Here is a 14,446-nt window from a genome sequence, read left to right on the forward strand (position 1 = left end):
CCTTGTTTGTAAAATGGGGATGATAACAGTACCTATCTCTGGGTTATTGTGGGAAAATTGCTCTAGGTGCTAGGGATTCCACAATGAACAAAAAAAGGAAGAAAATTCCTGCTGTCTTTTAGCTTCTATTTCAGTTGAGGCAGATACACACAGGCAAATAAGTAAGTAAAATAATATGTTCGAAGAGACATTTCTCCAAAGAGGACTTACAAATGGCAAATAGACATATGAAAAAATGCTCAACATCACTAATCATCAGAGAAATGCAAATAAAAACCACAATGAGATATCACCTCACCCCAGTCAGAATGGCTATCATCAACAAGACAAATAGTAACAAGTGTTGGAGAGGCTGTGGAGAAAAAGGAACCCTCATACACTGTTGGTGGGAATGCAGACTGGTGCAGCCGCTATGGAAGGCAGTGTGGAGGTTCCTCAAAAAATTACGAATAGAATTACCATATGACCCAGCCATCGCTCTCCTGGGTATCTACCCAAAGAATTTGAAATTATTTATACATAAAGACACATGTGCTCCAATGTTCATTGCAGCTTTGTTTACGGTGGGCAAGACATGGAAACAACCAAAATGTCCCTCGATAGATGAATGGATAAAGAAGTTGTGGTATATATACACAATGGAATACTATTCGGCGTTAAGAAAAGATGATATAGGAACATTTGTGACAACATGGATGGATCTTGAGAGTATAATGCTAAGCGAAATAAGTCAGACAGAAAAAGCAGAGAACCCTATGATTTCACTGATATGTGGTATATAAACCAAAAACAAGACAAACAAATGAGAAACAAAAACTCACAGATACAGACAATAGTTTAGTGGTTACCAGAGGGAAAGGGGGGTGGGGGGAAGGAGATGTAGGTAAGGGGGATCAAATATATGGTGATGGAAGGAGCACTGACTCTGGGTGGTGAACACACAATGGGATTTATAGACGATGTAATACAGCATTGTACACCTGAAATTATGTAATTTCATTAACAACTGTCACCCCAATAAATAAATTAAAAAAAAATAATAATATGTTCGATGGTATTTTATATTTACTTGGTATGTTAGTGATCTATTGCTAGGTAGCAAATTAGCAGCTTAAACCAACAAAAAACACCTTTATTATCTCACAGTTTCTCTGGGTCAGGAATTCAGAAGCAGCTGCTCAGCTGGCTGATTCTACCTTGGGGTGTCTCATGAAGGTGCAGCCAAGATGTTGGCCAGGGCCCCAGCCGTCTGAAAACTGAACTGGGGCTGGAGGATCGGCCTCCAAGAGGGCTTGCGCATACGGATGGGGACGTGGTGCTGGTGGTGGTGGATAGGACGCCTCCGTTCTGCACCGGGTGGACTCTCCACACAGCTGCTCAAGGGTTCTTACGACATGGCAGGTGGCTTCCCTCGGAGCAAGTGATTCAAATAAGAATAAGGTAAAAGTGCAATGTCTGTTATGATCCAACCTTAGGAGTCCCACTCCATTATTTCTGCAATTTCCTATTGGTTACATATGTCAGTCCTGTTTGGTGTGGCGGTGAGCTTCACAAGAGTAGGAATCCCAGGAGGTGAGAATGACTGGGGCCATCTTGGAGGCTGGCAACCGCAGAGATAATAAGTACTAAGAAAAGTGAAAACAGGGAAGCAAGATCCTTAGTGTAGGGTAGGGGTTAGGGTTGCAATTTTAGAAAGGTTTCGTTATAAAGACGACATAGAAAAGCCACGTGGATATCTAGGTCAGATGGACAGAACAGCACACACAAGGCCCTTGAGCTGGGAGTGAGTATGATAGGGATAATGACAATCATAGCAAATTGAAGACCATTGTTGAAAAGTAAACAAGCAACACAGGAGAAGACCAAAAACAGAAAAAAGCTGCAGGCAGAAAAACAGAAAACAGTTGACTCACTTCCTCAAACCTTTCAACTGCTTTCTGCTGAGGCTCATTTCAGCATCAGCAGTAACTCCAGTGAATCCAGCACTGACTCCTTCTTCTCGTGCGGCAGGCCAGAGTGTCTGTCCCAGGAACAAGCTTTACACACTACTCACGAGATACAGTTTTACTCTAAGAAGAACAGCGTTCAAACACAGGGTGGATACCTCCCGTGAGGAAAGTTGTTCAGGTCCATGAACTTCATGTGCAGAAGGCTAACCTAAGTCTACCACAGATGCTACCGATCGGTGCTATCCTGTTATATGAAAACCTGCCTCCCCAAAATATTGCCCCAACTTTTCAATGACAGGTTCTGTAATATTTTCTATAGAATATATTTCCATAAATATACTTAGCTAAAAAAACCCAGAAAACACCTGCCCACAAAGCTCTCTGCAAAGTGTTTATTTATCTGTTACTCTTCTTCACAGCAGCCCTAAAAGACAGATTGATATTAATAATGCACCTAAACGACTCTTTGTGGATTTTTTAAATTCTATAATTCTATTGATTTCATACGTAGAGGAATGAAGCAGCTTGATGAAAATTGTAAATGCTTGTGCTTAACGTAACTCCAAGTTTCCATATAGTGCCTCTGCTAAAATTACCATGTGCTCAAGGAATAAAATGGCATGTCTACAGGGATATTTTGCATTACTGGTTCAGTTCTGATAGAACTCTCTGTTCCCTTATAATTTCCTTTTTTAAACAACCAGGCACGGCAGAAGAGGAAGTGCTCCTTGAGACATACTTGTTCTGAATGTTAACAACGAAAAGGCAAAGAGTGTAGTTTTCCCCCTTGTCAATAATAAGACCTTTGTCCTTCTCCCATTAAGAGTTGCAGTCACTTTCCACAAGGACAACTGTGGCAGAGAGAGGAAGAAGAGGAGCTGTTTATTACATTTATTATGTAAGGAGGAGGGAGTGCTGTTCCAAGTCCCTAACTAATCTAGAACTCAGTACACTGGGCTGCAAAATCTCCCAGAATCTCAAGGAAACCCAGACACTCTGACACTCCACGTCTTCTCCACATCACCCTTCCCAACCTAGGTTCCAAGATCTTTTCTTCCATCTTACCCTGTCACGTCCCTTCTCAGAAGAGCTGTCATGTTTATTCATAGGGTGGGCATGCCAGTCAGTGTTACTCTGCACTTTTCTCATTGAACATCACTAGTCTATTTTCTAAGAGAGTCAGTCTCACGATTTGCCCTCAAAATCTAAAATAATCCACAGGAGGAGTGAAATACTTGATACATATCATAAACTGCAGACAATAACCCTGTTGCAAAACTAGTTTTCAACACATAAGCACATTTTTAAAAGCTTCTCAACAATGAAAATAGTCCTGAAATAATACCTAATTATCATTTCACTTTTTCATTGGATAACAATAAACATTAACATTTCAAAATTTACAAAAATATGTCTGAGAGAATTTCTCCTGAAACATAACTGTGCCATCCACAAGGGTCAGAAAAGGTCACATCAATAGATTAAGATGACTGAATGCTTTGAATTCAATTATGAGATGAGTTCATGGCAAAAGTAAAATAATTAAAAAGAAATCACAATCTCATTATCCCACTACTTTTTAAATCGTTGATGTGATTTTTTTGGTCCTTTTATTATAAATTAGAATAAAGTAGAGACACAAATCAAAACAAAACAAAAATCCACAAGACAGTCAAGTCTCTGCTGTTATGGAGCTTCCTTCTGGTAAGGGGAGGCAACAAGCAAGAAGACAATGAATAAACAAGATGCATTCAGATAGTATTTCGTGCTTTGAAGAAGATAAAACATGCAGACGTGACAAAGAATGTGGAGTATTCAGGAAAGGCCTGCGAGGTGACATATGAACACAGATCTGAATGATATGTATGGGGACGCTGTGCAAAGGACCAGGGTAAGGGAGGGTGGCCTGGGCAGAAGAACCAGCAGTGGCTTGAGTCCCCACGAGGTCGACGTGGATAAACAGAGTGAATGGCAGGAAGGGTGGTAAGAGATGACATCAGGGAGGAAGGCAAGAGCATCTCATGTAGGCTACGGCAATTCAAAATTAGCAACCTACATCTTTATGAATTAGTGTTTTCATATTTTGGGGGTAAGTACTCAGAAGAGGAATTGCTGGGCCATATGGTAGTTCTATTCTTAATTTTTTGAGGAATCTCCATACTGTTTTTCATAGTGGCTGCACCAATTTACAATCCCACCAACAGTGTATAAGGGTTCTCTTTTCTCCACACCCTCTCCAACACTTGTTATTTCTTGTCGTTTTGATAATAGCCATTCTGACAGGTGTGAGGTGATATCTCATTGTGGTTTTGATAGGTATTTTCCTGATGATTAATGATGCTGAATATCTTTCATATGCCTGTTGGCCATCATGCATGCCTTCCTTGGAAAAATGTCTATTCAGATCTGTCCATTTTTTCAATAGGATTTTTTTGTTGTTGTTGTTGAGTTGTATGAGTTCTTTGCAGCATTATTTACAATAGTCAAGACATGGAAACAACATAAGTGTCCACTGCTGGATAAATGGACACAGAATATGTGGTATATATGTACAACGGAATGGAATACAGCCACAAAAAGATCAATTATTGACATTTGCAACAACATGGATAGATCTTGAGGGTATTATGCTAAGTGAAATAAGTCAGACAGAAAAAGGCAAAAACTATATTTTACTCATATGTGGGATATAAAGCAAAAGCAACAAACAAAACAAACTCGTAGACACAGACAAAAGTACGGTGGTTACCAAAGGAGAAGGGGGGCTGTGGCAAGGGCAAATTTGTAAAGGGGGGACAAATATATGATATAAAGTCTAGTGCTGGAGGAAACTAGACTTTGGGTGGTACGCATGCAGTAGAGTATACGGATATTAAATTATAATGTTGTACACCTGAAATTTATGTAATGTTATTAAGCAGTGTTACCTCAATAAATTTAATTTTAAAGTGTTAAAAAAATTAAATAGGCTTGCTTTCACACACAAAAAAAGAAACCTAGATTCTAATCTACGTGACAACTACAGATGAGGATTTACTCTGAACATGTTTATATGCATTCATCTCACTACACCTATGGGAAATCACTGACCCAGTAAACATATACTGATCATTTACTACATGCAAAAATCACCATTACAGAAGAACTTTTTAAAAGGGATGCCATGGAACCTTACTCAGGAATTTAAGAGTGTTTTGTTCACTGTAATTTTCAAGATAATAATGAAGAGCAACACGGTCCTAAGATCACTTACACTAATAAAGCCCAAAATAACAGAGAACAATAACAATGACTTCCATCTCAACTTTAAATTTATACTTTATGCAAAATACTACAGGAGCTTTGCTGTTAAGATCTTGCCATTCAGTGGGTGACCGGTTACTTCAGTTGGTCAGAGCGTCAGAGCGTGGTGCTAATAACACCACGGTTGCCGGCTCACTTCTTGCATGGGCCACTGTCAGGTGAGCCCTCCTTAAAAAAAATAAAAACAAGATCTTGCCATTCAGCTGAATCTTTTCAATAACCTTGAAAAGCTCTTTCTTGACTTATTTCTAAGCCGAATATGATTCCTGATCTTGTCTGGATAGGAGATTTGTGAAGTATTATGATGAAAAACATATATGGTTTTCAGCCCTGTATCATCATGTATGTGGATGTGTTCAGTAACCATAAATATTTAACATATATCCACACAAAGTGGCACTCAGGATGTTTTCTAGTTGCAAAAATTACCCTTCATTTTGTATGAAGAGAACAAAGGAAGGAAACCAAGATGTCCCATGCCTGTAGTGGGTACTAGACATCGCGTTTGCACTTAATATTCACAGCTAGCCCTGGGGTTATTATCTCCATTTAACGGAAGCAGGATGAGTTGGGTAACCTGATCAAGGCCACACAGTTTGTCGCTAACTCCAAAGCTCATGCTCTTTCTAAATTAATCCTTAAAGCCTCCTGACTGAGAGCTGATTAGTTAATAGCATTGATTTATTCAACATACACTTCTTCTTAAGCTCTTAAAAAGCCTGTTTAACCATGCTGGACTTATAAAAGGGAAAAGACCAAAACTTTCCAAAGATAACGTCCTCTGTTGCTGATCAAAACATCTCTGAAGAAGAGAGCTATCAAAATCTAGAAATTGATTTTTTTAAAAGTCTGACAAGAAAAGTATTTGACTAAAGTAGGAAGGCAGGGCCACCCAAAAGGTGGCTTAAACGGGTATTTAGATGTTACTGGCACGTAATGAGGGTACCATAAGGAGGGTTCAAAACAGTCCAGTCTTCACAGAAGCTCTAGTCAAGCCTGGTCTTTGACAAAACTAATGAGCTCAGTCTGAACAATGTGAAAATCGGCACATCTTGTTTCTGCTCCTCCCCAGGCAGATGACATAACTGGTCATAAATGCTGGTGGACAAAGGCTTTCAGGAAAGGAACTTTGGATTTGTACGCAAGTTCTGAGCTGCTTACTCTGTTGCTGCCTCCATCACTGAGATCCTTTAAAACATTCCTGTCAGTCAGCAGGCTTCCAGCAGGAACTTATAAAGTAGCAATGAAATTCGGGGCGCGGGGGGGTGGGCGAGGGGGGCGGGAATCTCAAACTCTTGCATAATCATTTTATTCAAAACCACACAAGTATTCACTTAGTTCTTATTTTGCTCTTTAATTCCTGGAATTGTTCAATCAATGATGTTTTGGATGGAAGTCTTTCCCCAGAGTTGACGCAACCAATATTTTTGACATGCGTGTACCAGGAAACTTATTTAAAAAAACAACCCCAAAACGCATATTCAATAGAAGTGTCTATGTTTCTCAGGAGTCGTTTTGGAAATGACGGACTCATCATGTGTAATTTTTCAGATGTCACTTGCACAACGGCAGACTAAACGATTTTTAAATCCACACGACCTAAGTGGAATCCAAGCTTCGCCTGCTCATGTCCCACTTCGATCCTGGGGTTATTTGGCTGAACGGTTTTCCTGTTTCAACAACTTGAACACTAACCAACTGCACAAACAACGCCGTAAGCAAGAGGGCCTGCTTTCTCCCACCCCCACCCTCCACGCCCGCAGCGCAGCGCTGGGGAAATCTCCGCAGCGAACTATCCCGGCTTCTCCTTGTAGCCCCAAACGGCTCCGAAACGATGCTCGTCGTGGCATCATGCTAAGTCCCTCAGCTCTCCTGTCAAGGAGCCCCCGTTTGGGGGCCCCACCCGCGAGTGCGCCGAGGATGTGGACTCAGTGGAAGGGGCAGGATACTCTCAGTTGCTCTGCGACCCCCTTCCAGGGGGCGCTGTCTCGGAACCCACAGAAAGGGGAGGGGCGCGGGGGAATCAGGCACCAGGGCCCCCCGGGGCGCACGGGCTGGGCGCGCAGGTAGGGCGAGAGGCCAGGTCGGAATGCAGCCCCCCGAGACCGCCTCGGGGGGGGGGGGGACGGAGTGGAGAGGATCCGCTGATCGGGGGCGAAGGCGGTCGCTGCGGGTCCCGGCTCCCAGGCCGAGGAGGGGGCGCGGCAACGGGGCAGCTTACCCGCGACAGCGGCGGCCACAAGGCCCGGGAGCAGCAGCAGGAGCGAGGGCGGCACGGCCCGGAGCATGACTGCGGGGGCCGGCGCCGAGCGGCGCTTCTCGGAAGTGCGGGGCGGTGCGCCCCCTCCCACCCGGCGGACCGCGGGAGCGGCGGGAGGGGCGGGAGGGGCGGGAGGGGCGGAGGCCGAGCTCGTCCACCCGCAGGAGATCCCGGCGGCGCGCTGCCCGCGGCAACAGCTCTCTGCCTCTCTCCGTAATTCTTAAAAAACTTTTCATTGGAACTGAAATAATTTCAGACTCTCAAAAATGTTGCAACACCAGTACAAAGAATGTCCGTCACCCTTCAGCCAGCTTCTCTAAGTCTTAACATCGTCCTTAATTCCAATACCATGATCAAAGCCAAGAAATGAACGCTGGGAGAGTATTAAGTAATCTACAGCTCCCGTCACATTTCGCCAATTGTCCCTCTAATGTTTTTTTTTATTATTTCTTTCAGTCCAATCCAGGATCAGACATTGCATTGTAATGTCATATCTCCTTGGTCTTCTCTATTGTGGGACAGTTCCTAAGTCATTCTTTGTCTTCCATGATGTCGACAAGTTTGAAAAGTACTTGCCAGTTGTTCTGTGGAATGTCCTTCAGGTTCGGATTGTCTGATGTTTCCTCTCCAGGGAGATTGGAAGACCAGGACTCAGGTTGTTTTGTTTGGGACATGAGTACCGTGCCCTGTCCAGGGAGGGAAACGATGTCAATGTGTCACATCACTGGTTAAAGTGGTGTCTGCCTGGGTTCTTCTTTGGATCTAATGGCCAGAAACCTTTTCAAAGGCTCCTCCCCATGGACTATGTCCCTCAGATAACTTTTCTATGTCACCAGAGTCTGGATTAAGGTTCTTTAAACTATGTTTGCACAACACTTGGAAGGAAACAACCCTGTCGACACCATCCTGAACTTCTACCTTTCAGAACTGAGACAATACATTGCTGTTGTTTAAGCCAAAACAAACAAATCAGAAAAACAAACCAAACAAAAACTATGCTTGTCAAAGTATGCAGCTATAACTTGAATATGAGGGCCCCTGGTACCAGACAATACAATGCACAAACCAGGGTCAGGCCAGGCTCCTTATTTAAGCCCTGACAGAGCCTCATGCCATTAGCAATAGAGTCCTTTAAAATTGAGTTTCAACTCAACCGTAAAAACACAAACAATTAAAAAATGTACAAATAATATGAAGACACCTCACCAAAGAAGATGTACAGGTGGCAAGTAAGCATAAAGACACTCAAAATCATATATCATGTACTTTGGGATTAGAACTGCCCTTTTCATCCCATCTTTTCCCAGGTCTTGTATTAATGGCTCCCCCAATCTCCCATGCATCTTCTCTCTGTCCACTGTTTTCATTTCTTCCCCTTTCAGCTTCTAAACTAATGAATCTCTTTCCCCTCTCCTTTGGGAAAAAAACCTTCTTCAACCTTCATTCTCCCTGTACCTATGGCCCAGTCCTTCTCCTTCCCATACTTCTCAAATTCTCATGTTCCCCATTTCCTAATTTCGTTTTCACTTTTCAGCTCACTTGCATGTGGATTCTGCAGCATTTCCATTGGCTAAGATCACTAGTATTTCCCTCATCCCTAGAGTTGTGTGGGGACAGAGCTCCAGAGAGCAGTTTCCAGGCTCTCATGGAAAGGTGCTGGCTCAGGTAGTAGATGGCCGTCAGCTGTGGCTAGTTGGCCGTCAGCTGTAACCAGTGAGCCGTTGGCTACTTATATAACTGCCGTGGCTACGCTAGCAGAAAATGGGGGCTAGCAAGAAGATGGTGGCTGGCAAGCGCGGATTGCAGTCAGCATAGTGGATTGCAGCTAGCAAGCGGCAGAGTATGGCGGAATGTGGATTGCGGATTCTGTGGCTCCTGCTTCCTGTGTCTCCAACCCAGCCATCAGTGAGACTATAGTGGTATGATTCCCCTATCTATGGCTCCGTGGGTGTTCATTTTTGGCCTCACTGTGTCCTGTGTTCTTATGTGGGGAGCGGGACCAGAGACCCCACATGACACCCTGCATGGCAAGTCGCTTTTATCTGACTTTGCCTCTCTGTTGTTTAGCAATTGGAGCAATACTGACTTGATCCTACATTGCATTAAAAAGGTAATTGGCCAGGGAATCAAAACCCTAAGATGTCTCAGGATGGACCATCAGCCCACATGAGGTCCCTGGGGAAGGACCCTGGGCTGGGCATTGCTGAGCTCCCTTTTGGCTTAAGATGGTTAGGCAGAGATAACTTCAGAGCAAAAACAGAGGGGACTCACCCTCTATGTTTTTGAGCTCCCCTGGGCCCAGGTGTGGAGAAAATGGGGCGAAGAAGGAAGGCTATTGAGGAAGACCAGTAACAAGGACAATGCAAATAATCCAGGGAGAAAAAAAAGATAAAGGCGAACTAAGACAATTAATAATGGACATAGCCACTCTGTGAGAAGTCTGAGGTAAAACTGACAGAACTGTTGGATTACCGAAATGAGAAATAGGATTTGAGAGTGACTTCTGAATTTCTAGCTTGGGAGACGTGGGGTATTGCGTCTTCGTATAAACTGAAAGAATATAAGAAGAAAAACTGGTTGGGGAAATAGAAACAAGTTTCTAAAAATTTGCTTGTGATTAATTTAGCTTGGAAAAAAAAGAGAAATACTTGTGTACTACATTTGTTGAGATGTAGATATTGTGAGAATGTTTTAATGTGGAATACACAGGGAATTAGAGGTAACTTTGTACAAATCATGAGGTCTTGTAGGAAAAAAATGTCTTTAAGATTCAGTTAAAATTTGTCTTCTTAAGGAAGATAAAGTAGTTGAACTAATAACAATTAGATCTTTGTTTCTGCAAGAGGGTGTTAGGATTACATGAACTCAAGATAAAGGAATCTGAATTCCTAACTTTCCCTAGCATAATTTAGCGATGGGGTCAGCATTGGAGGTTGCAATACTACAGCAGCCATTTATTTGCAAGGGAGAATTCCCAGCTAATTAAAATGTCTTGCCTTAGAATCAGGGAGGGGAACATGCTATGTGTTGGGGGGATGGAGTGGAGAAGGGGGAAAAAAGGGTGGTCATTGGTACCACGTCTAATTTTGTCTGCTACACCTGATCATTATAATGTCTATTGGCTTGCTTTTTTAGGTGCCTCATTTTGAGAGATCAGTTTTGTTAGACCACATGTGGGGGTTGGGTTAGTTAGAGGAGACTAGAAAAGGCTGTCTTCCATTCTTCTGAGACATCTGGTATAGGGAGAAAAAGGGAAGAGAACACAGTTCTGGTCATGGTGAGAAGGACTTTCATGGAGATCGTCTGGTAAGAGTTGGAAATATGAACCTGGAACTAGATATTTGAAGCATTGACTTAGAAGGGGTTGATGAATGCCTTTGGGTGGGGGAGGTAGTGGACAGGCTCTCCTGAGGCAAGCACAAAGAATGAGAAGTAAGGGTACCATAAATAGAATTTCTACTGATCTGATAGTTAAAAGAAACGCTGATTCGGAGGAATTGGAAAAAGGGACTAAAATCAAACATTCAGAAATGTAAGCATGATTATATTTATTCTTTAAAAATACACAAATTCTAAAGGATGCCGTTTTTATTTTACAATAGCTAGACATTATTTCTTGTCATACTATATGCCTAACATAATAAAGCCCTACCTAGAGACATTTTTTTTCCAGCAAGCTCACCACTTTTTTTTTTTTTTAGGTTGTATTTTTATTGGGGTGACAATTGTTAGTAAATTTACATAGATTTCAGGTGTACAATTCTGTATTACATCGTCTATAAATCCCATTGTGTGTTCACCACCCAGAGTCAGTTCTCCTTCCATCACCATATATTTGATCCCCTTTACCCTCATCACCCACCCCCCACCCCCTTACCCTCTGGTAACCACTAAATTATTGTCTGTGTCTATGAGTTTTTGTTTCTCATTTGTTTGTCTTGTTCTTTTTTATTTATATACCACATATCAGTGAAATCATAGGGTTCTCTGCTTTTTCTGTCTGACTTATTTCACTTAGCATTATACTCTCAAGATCCATCCATGTTGTCACAAATGCTCCTATATCATCTTTCCTTAACGCCGAATAGTATTCCATTGTGTATATGTACCACAACTTCTTTATCCATTCATCTATCGAAGGACATTTTGGTTGTTTCCATGTCTTGGCCACCGTAAACAAAGCTGCAATGAACATTGGAGTACAATTGTCTCTATAGAGAAATGCTTTTATATTTTTGGGGTAGATACAAGCTCACCACTTTTACAGCATCACTATTACACACTCGTATAGCTGTATTTTTCTTCATTTCTTTGAAGAAAGCCTTAATGACTAAAACTGTACAGGTCATAGGCCAAGAGAACTAGTCTACCAAATTTAATAAAAAATATTTCAAAACAACAATACTATCTAAGTTTTAGACTATTCTAAAACTGTCTGAGAAAATTATTTACAAAGTTATCATCGTGTAAACATTCTAAACTTTAAAATAAATCTATGGATTTTTATACAAAAATATTCTAACGTACAAATATAAGTTAAAAACTGAATAAAACATTCACCATGTCCAGTGCAAGCTATTATTAAAAAATATATTCTAGGTGGTAAATTTATTTATTTATTTATTGGTTTGTTTGTTTATTTATTTATTTAAGGAGGGCACAGCTCACAGTGGCCCAGGAGAGGATCGAACCGGCAACCTTGGTGCCACCAGCACCACCGTCTAGCCAACTGAGCTAACGCGCCACCCATAGGTGGTAAAATTTAAAGTGATAACCACAGAACAGTATTTCCTTAATCATTCATAACTTTAAATATTTTAGTAGTAATCACAAGGTTTAGACTTTCATTGTAAAATTTTCATTTTTACAAACGCAAGATATATAGTTTCTTTCACAGACCCCTTCTCTTTGGCGTATGTAAAAAGGCAACAAAGTGATAAAGATTTCTTAGTCAAAAGTAAAGTATATAAATCATAAAATTGTCAAAAACTCTTAGCAGATTCCCTTTAAAAAGGAAACAGGTATGATTTGTACATAAGAAAAGACAAAAGAAAAATCAATCTACAAATAATGTTCCCACACTTTAGAAAAATATTAAATACTAAATCTTTAAAAGCCATTGTTTTATGAATAATTATGAACAGAACAAAACTTTTACATTTAACTTGGTATGAAATGTAATTCGGTATGAAATATATTTTGAATAGTGTAAGAAGCATCTTGCCAAGAGGTATCATTTTGTTGTGTAAAAATAAGCATGTCCCTCATTGTTTAAAAATTTCCCCAAAATGCTACAAGTGACTATTTTAAAACAATGTTGATATTATTTACAGTTGTGTTTTTACCTTGAGGTACTAATTTTGCATTTGGCCAGATGTTCATAAAAATTAAAAGGGAGATGTGTGACCTTAATGTGTCAATTTAAATTTTCTAAGAAGTTTTGTTAAAATGCCATTAAAACACACATAGTCCAGTCATCAATCACATTCTTATCCAGAAAATATGCATTAAAATTATTACCCTACAAACAATTTGGACTTTCGTTTCAGCTTCGGTTACTCTCCATTCTATTAAATAGAGTTATATACATGGCTTTTTTTGTAGATAATTAAACATGGATACCAGAATAGCAACTAAACAACTGAACAAGTACTTACGACTTCTATTTTGGAACATTGTAAATACTGACACTGGGAAAATTTCAAATGGCTCATTTTTCCTAAAACATTAGTGCAAATTAGCAAACTTTTAGAAGAATTTAGTCATGGAACGAAGGAAGCATAATCTCATCTTCATTCACTCCTGGTTCATATCGAACTGAAGAGAATCCTGCCCAGTGCAAATGATTCCTTTGGAAGAGGAACCAAATCAGTCCGCTGATGAGAGCTAAGACACTTAGCACAGCAAATGTGATAGCTATTCCTCTGTAATCAGGGCCTAGAAGAGGAAAAGGTTTAACATGAGGAGAGAATATAAAAGTGATCATTATTGACTGTATACATTCAGCTGTGTGTCACATATGTAAACCCTTCACAAATTAGACACAATAAGTTCCTGATTGTTTCATAGTATGAATACAGAATTCAAACTCATCAAACACATCAAATGACAAGTGCTTCTTGTCATTTTCAACTGTTTTCCTTTTTATTCAAATTCTCTTCATTGCTACAGCAATTTTCTTCCAAAGACATTCGAGCACTATCATTATTCTCACTTTTCCTTCCCATCACCCTTTTGAGAACATCACTCTCAGTATATTACCTTGCTTTGACAGCAAATTGTTAAAAGCTGTAAATTTTTGTGTTTAACCTACCAAGAGCCAAATAAAATATCATTTGCTCTAAAATGATTTAAGCCTTTAGGATGACTTCATTTAGTTCCTAGCTTTTCAGTTTCAAATGCAGTCCCAGGCCCCTTCTCTGCATAGTGCCGAGATGGACTCATTCTGTCCAATGCCTTTAATAGCATCTCTGTGCTAATCTCCCTTCTCTCTCATACATCCAACAGCATACTATACATTCCATATGGAAATATGGACAGTTAAAAATAGCCAAAACAGAATTCTAGGTTTACACCACCCTAACCTTGCTCCCACTACCCCCCAAAACCTGCCAGTCATTTTCTATTCCACTCAGAATACAACCTGAACTCCTGACCATTGCTTCGGGAGCCCGGAAGGTGGCCCTGGCCTACCTTCCAGCTCTTCCCTGAACACTCATCAGGCTCATTCTGCCTTAGGCTCTTTGCTGCAACTGGTACCTATGCCCAGTGAGCTTCTTCCCCTAATGTTTGCTTGGCCAGCCTTTCAGATCTCAGCTTCAAAGTCTCCTGCTCTTAGCCATCTTCCCTGATAACCCAGAGTAGCCATCCCCCGATCTCAATCACACAGTTTATAACTATTTAAAATTTCCCCTTTTAAAAATGGACATGCTTG

General features: G+C 40.9%; 1 protein-coding gene across 4 annotated transcripts in view; it reads right to left on the reverse strand.

Moving 5' to 3' along the window:
* The window catches only part of LOC308499240 (CD302 antigen-like), a 112,475-nt gene that overhangs the window by 25,395 nt on the left and 72,634 nt on the right, over positions 1-14,446 (reverse strand). For 2 of the 4 annotated variants that reach the window (XM_081052294.1, XM_081052295.1), the window contains one exon: positions 11,040-13,449. The exons of 1 other annotated variant lie outside the window; for it this stretch is intronic. In XM_081052294.1, the coding sequence (XP_080908420.1) occupies positions 13,271-13,449 (179 nt within the window). In that variant the 3' untranslated portion in view covers positions 11,040-13,270. Of the gene's footprint in view, positions 1-7,473; positions 7,922-11,039; positions 13,450-14,446 lie in introns of those variants that run through there. One more of the 4 variants, XM_081052296.1, reaches the window with a different exon arrangement.

This window comes from Rhinolophus hipposideros (genome assembly GCF_964194185.1).
Source record: "Rhinolophus hipposideros genome assembly, chromosome: 6".
In the NCBI taxonomy this organism is placed as follows: Eukaryota; Metazoa; Chordata; class Mammalia; order Chiroptera; family Rhinolophidae; genus Rhinolophus; species Rhinolophus hipposideros.